Raw genomic sequence first — 5,742 nt, 5'->3', positions numbered from 1 at the left:
TATAGTTGTTGGCTCAATTCCATCAATTTTGTTTAATTTTCTTTGATTTAGTCTCCTCATTTTCTGCTATCCTTTCTGCTGGTCGTTTCTTCAACCCCTTCATTTTCCTGGTTTGTAATTTGCTTAGGTCTTGCTTCTGCATGTGAATCCTTCCATAAGTTGTGCCAAAAGTGTCCTGGGAGACATTTTTCTTCATCTTTGGCTATAAAACAATAATTAACATAAGAATATTACATTTAATAATCTGTAAAAACAATCTGACTAGCTATACCCAAGCACCCTTGAATGTTGCAGATTCTATAGCCCATTAAGAGATCTTTCTTAAACTTAAATGTACATACAGACCCTTTTTAATGATCCACAGGTAAGCACTTTGGGAAGCAAGCACATAGACAACCTTAGTACTGTCGTGCATCAAGAGAATTCCCTATGTTCAGCATAAGTATATATCCTTTTGATCTTTACACTCCAGATACACAATTTGTACCTGTCTTTAAGAAATACTAGGGCTCTAGTAGAATGAAAATGCTTTGAAAACGATGATGGCAACAAATGTATAAATGTGTTTCTTCTGTTCTTCGATTCTGTTATCGTCCTATCTAACTGTCTTGTTTGCTTTTTCTTTTTCATCTCTGATTGTATCTATATCACTTTCATGATGTGGAGCCTTTAATGCAATAGACTATCCATTTAGGAAACAAAAATGATATATGCAAATAACATGAGACCAGTTCAAGTCAGGCACCTTGAGGGCTTTGGGCATTTTCATAGATAACTTATAAAGGTCATCGGAGGCCAGGTGTGTTCTCCTCAGAACCAAATCCAATGAGGGTCCAATCTCTTCCAGTTCAATCCGTGGAGTTCTGCAACCAGATTTCTTCAGCAGCAGCCTGCAGGAATAGAAGGGGGAAAGAGCAAGTTGCACTTTGAGGAAAGTCCTATGCACAAACATCTGCTAACAAAACAGATACCAAAACCCCCAGCTGTAGTCAATCCCCCGCACAGTGGGCCGGTGCCGGGTTCCCCATGCTGCCCACTGCGCAGGAGCAGGCTGGCTCATCTTCCTTCCACCAAGTGGCTGGTGGGTCTAGAGTGCCAACCTGTAGGGGAACAGTCCACAGCTGACCTCACAGCGCCACCAGGGCTCCTTTGACGAGAACGGAAGTTCCATAAATTGTCTACAAGGTTGAACTTAATGATTATAAAAACTGAGACAGTTTATGAACAATGATTAACTAAGTCTTCTGAGACCGTGGGTGGTAAATCAACTCACTCAGAATAAACCTCTCTCTATAGCAGACATTTATTGGCCTCTGTAAATTGGAATAAACATTAAAATCTTCATATAACTGTGTGTGTGTGTGTGTGCGCGCGCGCGCGCAGAGATAGAGACCTATATAAGTTATACTTAATTTGTTCCAGTGACTGGGAATCCACAAGGTAAAAGGGGTTGATGGACTAATGGTGTTTATAAAAGATCGGCCTTTTTACACAGAAGCGAAGCTGTGGGAGAGGCAGCAGGTACATGAGAGAAGTGCAAAAAGAACAAAAGAGGAAACCAGGAGAGCAGCAAACACCAAGAAGCCAAGTGCAATAGGCCCTGGGCAGCATAGGGTCCTAAGAATGCCACACACAGTTGGGCCAACCCAGCAGTGCACTCACGCAGGTGCGTCCCTGGCTACAGAGGGGAGATGAAGAGACACTGATTTCTACCCACTTGAACAAGAGCAGTTAAGGTTGCTACTTCGATTCTGATGACAGTAAGTTATGAAAAAGGAAAACAAGGAAAGAATAGGTTGTGTTAAAACATCAACCAAGAAAAGCTATGCTAGCATTTTACATTAAAATTAGTATATCCCCATGATGCCCAGCAGGGGGGCAAGCACAGGAAAAAGGTCTAAAGGAGGGCCCTTGACAACTCTTCCAGGAGAAAATGCTTATACACGAGTGTCTATGAATTTGTTTCTCTAGTCAATCCAGACTAACACAAAATCCATCCAGCAGCTCCATGAAAAAAAGATTTGGCTACTGCCTTCTATAGAACTTACAGCCAAGAAAACCCTGTGCAGCTGTTCTGCTCGGCCATGCAGGGCCGGTGAGTTCAAAGTCAACCTGACAGCACTCATAACATGTATTCCATTATTGGATAATTATGTTATATCAGCATATATCTGTGTAGATAATCTTTTTATCTTGACCACTTTGTAACCATGTTCACAGGGTTATCAAATTGATAGATGCATCAGAAAACTTTTCATATAGTTTCTTTTCATATAGATGCATCAGAAAACTTTTCATATAGTTTCTGGTAAAAGAGGCCTATCATACTATCCTTTTATCCAAAATTTTACAGTGAAATCTAGAATCTAAAATACTGAGACTATGATTTCTATCATAGCTTTAAAATAAGCTAGGCTTAAATATATCAAATATATCAAATGAGATAAATATGTCAAGTATAGTCATATAAGGAATGTCATGTTTTCTCTATCTACAATTGAATACCCCACTAGTTTCTCTTCCTTCAGGTTGGAATACCAACTTCATATAGTTCCTATAAGTCAAGAGGTTCTCTGAGTATCTGGAATATAGTTTTCCTTTGTAAAATTACTATTACATCCTTCATGTTACAAGCTGACTATTTCTGTTTTCATTAAACTCTGCCTTGTAACACTGTGTTGGCCTTTTAAGGTATGTTGATTGCTTCCTGTTATTCCTTATGTCTTCCCATAAAACCTAACCAATACCAGAGAAAAGAGTGGGGTTCACTCACTGCCATCAAGTCAATGCCAGCTCATTGGGTCGGTGTGAGTTTCTGAGTTCTAACAACTCTTTCTGGGAGTAGAAGGTGCCGCTGGGGGTTCTGAACTACTAACCTTGCCGATCACAGCAGCAGGTGTAACCACTCTGCCACCAGGGCTCCTAAACGAGCTCCTTTACTCAAGATTGTGTGCTTCACAGTAATGGCTCTGACCATAGTCAGAGCCTGCATGCAATGGTCACTCACGCAGGTGTGCACAGAGGTCCGTCAGGCGCTTATTCTCCTACAAGGTCAGTTACATTCATGTCCTTTCATGTGCAGAGATCCTCTCATCCAAGAAGCGCAAAACCATCTGAGAAGCCACATTACTCTTCACAAAGTACTACATCTGTGAATACTAAGCATTACCATTTCTAGATAAACTGCTAATGGGCTTACTGAGCCACGAAAAAGCCCCAGGCCCAGGACTGCACCGTGAGAACACCTGGGGCTGCTTTCATTCCGACACCCTCCTCTGGCCTGCTCCCAGCCACATGTGCACCATCTCCCATAGAGCACAACTATAGACTCACAGATCTCATGACCTATATGGACTCGTTACATGCAGCAGAGAAGACACAGACACCCGAAGCAGCAGTGGCCTGGCCTGGAGCCTCATTACCAGCTCAGAGGTGATGCATCCTTCCGCCTCCCACCACCCCTCCCAGAGTGGCACATCCTGACTGCAAAGCTGAGCCACGTGTTCTGTGATGGTTTCCTGTCCCCCCACCTCCACTGCCCTGCCCCGTACATGGTAGCTCGCATTCAATCTTGCTGTCAATTTTCAATTTCAAATCAATCACTAACAGGCATCACAAGGTGCATATGAACCCTGTGTAAACTTTTACACACAGTTCTCTGGTGCTACAAACTCAACTTTCTGTCTTCATTATGTGAGAGGCCATGCTAAGCTGTCAGTGATTCAAGTTACATTCTTCGTAAACTAACTGGGGGGTTGAGATCGAAGTAGTTACACTGCTCATTCTGAAGTCTTATTTGCTCATCTTCTGCCCAATTTGCTTTATTTTCTCTGCATTTATTTAATTCTTACAAATTAATCTTTCCTTTCAGTAATTATAGGTTCTGGTATAAGCAAACACTTTCCTTGAACTTGTTCACCATGAAAGGATTTTAAGCTGTCCTTATTATTAATTTCTCAATCAGAGCAACTTTTGTATCCCCTGAGTCTATATGCTTCAACAGTTTTCAAAAAGATTAAAATATAAAAACAAATTTTTTAAAGATTATATATATATTTTTTTTTCCTCAGGATTTTTCAACTTTGCTTTCTTATTCTCTAAACAGCAATCTCCAGCTAATAACAGATATTGGAAGTCCCAAAACCAAGCACAGATATTCAAGCAACACACTTACGCTCTCAATCTGAATTAGCTTTTTATCATGAAAACACTAGTTATTTGGGTATTTACTGTATTTGGTCTTTTATCTTTTTAATGCAAGGAAAACATAAAAAATAGTAGTAAGTACTCATGATATGCAAAAAGAAAGTATCTCTGTGTTGAGTCAAAAGATGGAAATCATTCTTTGCCAAAAGATGTGAATCTTTTCATCTTACTTGGCTGGTCCTCCCAACTATTCCAGACCCACACTGCCCCTGCACCAACACATGCACCACTCCCGAAATGTGAAGCCAGGTGAGAAGTGCTCCGGCCCACAAACGGCCGAACCGCACAGGCACCTCAGCCCAGAGGAAGCTAACAGCACACATCCAAGTTTGACTCCATTGTACAGAGACAGGTAGTCTGCAGAAGTCAATGTCCTCTTTGGGAAAGGGGGGCTGCACCAGTCAGTACTATCCTTTCTTTTATAAAAGTGCAAAGTATTAAGCTTACTTCCCAAAAGAAAAGTCTGCTTGCTAGGATTTATATCACAGTGGAAGAAGATAGAGGAACTAGGCTGGAGAGAGAAGTGGGGTGAATCTAGCCCCTATGTCCTCTTGCTCCTGTCAGACTCCACCATTCACACCCAGGGCTTGGAGACACCCTAGGGTTGCCTCCGAATAGCACAGTGAGTACCCCAAACTCAGTAAGGCAACAAAAGGAGATATGCAGAAAACCAGGGGAGGTCAGGACGGAACTGGTGTTTTAGGCTGAGAGAGAGCATGGTGTCAAAGTCTCTGGGGCCCTGGAAAACTGGAGGCAACCACAACGCTTCTGAAAATTCTCCAAACTTTTGGTTTGATACCCATTCCAGGTGTGAGTGTTAGAAAACAGTCCCTACACCACCAATTGTGAGGTCTAACAAAAGCACGCTGAGCAAAGGGACTTACTTATAGCTTCGGAAATGAATCTTCCCATTCAGTGCAGTGAAGTGCAGGACATACTCTAAGCCAGCCAGGCGGATATTTGATACAGTTGGGCCTCTGAAGAAATCTAAAAGCATGTGTTAAGTTGTTAAAAAATTAAATAAAAAATAAAAAAGACACATTTACAATTCAGTTACAAAGTGCTACATCTAGTGAAAAGATGAAGTCCCCCTGACTCCCCAACCTCACCCCACCCCCACCTTAACCACTTAACCTCAAGGTTGGTTTTTCAGTTCTGAAGCAGTTCTTCCCCTAAACCAATGCTACTATCAAAATGCATCATATCCATCAAGTCCAAATAGTTTCTAAAGATGGCTGTTCCAATAGTGACTTCAGGGATGCACATGGTAGACAACTGGGGAGGAGGTGGGGAAAGGGAACTAAAAAAAATGATGAAAATAAGGAAGAAATGGGTAGCGGAGGCACGGGGCGCTAACCCACCCAAGGGGAGGGTATTGTTTATAACGCCACAGGAAAAGAAGGACCAGACTTCAACCCAGTGCTCCAAAGTGTGAAGACAACATGCCGGCACGGAGTAGGGAAACAGTGGAGAGGTCTGGGGGGCTGGCCTCAGCCCCAAATACTAAGTGGATGCCTGCTCCTCCCCCGAGAAGAA

At 42.2% G+C, this 5,742-nt stretch overlaps 1 protein-coding gene across 1 annotated transcript in view; it reads right to left on the bottom strand.

Moving 5' to 3' along the window:
* Window positions 1-8: 8 nt before the first annotated feature.
* The window catches only part of RPF2 (ribosome production factor 2 homolog), a 41,733-nt gene continuing 35,999 nt past the window's right edge, over window positions 9-5,742 (bottom strand). Inside the window, exons 8-10 of the mRNA XM_030886753.2 lie at window positions 5,091-5,193; window positions 746-890; window positions 9-202 (exon numbers count right to left, since the gene is read on the bottom strand). Of these exons, the coding sequence (XP_030742613.2) occupies window positions 23-202; window positions 746-890; window positions 5,091-5,193 (428 nt within the window). The 3' untranslated portion in view covers window positions 9-22. The remainder of the gene's footprint in view (window positions 203-745; window positions 891-5,090; window positions 5,194-5,742) is intronic.

The sequence above is a fragment of the Echinops telfairi genome, unplaced genomic scaffold (genome assembly GCF_000313985.2).
Source record: "Echinops telfairi isolate 266 unplaced genomic scaffold, ASM31398v2 ScPeMD7_3533;HRSCAF=4204_0, whole genome shotgun sequence".
Lineage (NCBI taxonomy): Eukaryota > Metazoa > Chordata > Mammalia > Afrosoricida > Tenrecidae > Echinops > Echinops telfairi.
The sequence above is the reverse complement of the archived record's forward strand: the minus strand, read 5'-3'. Positions and strand labels throughout refer to the sequence as shown.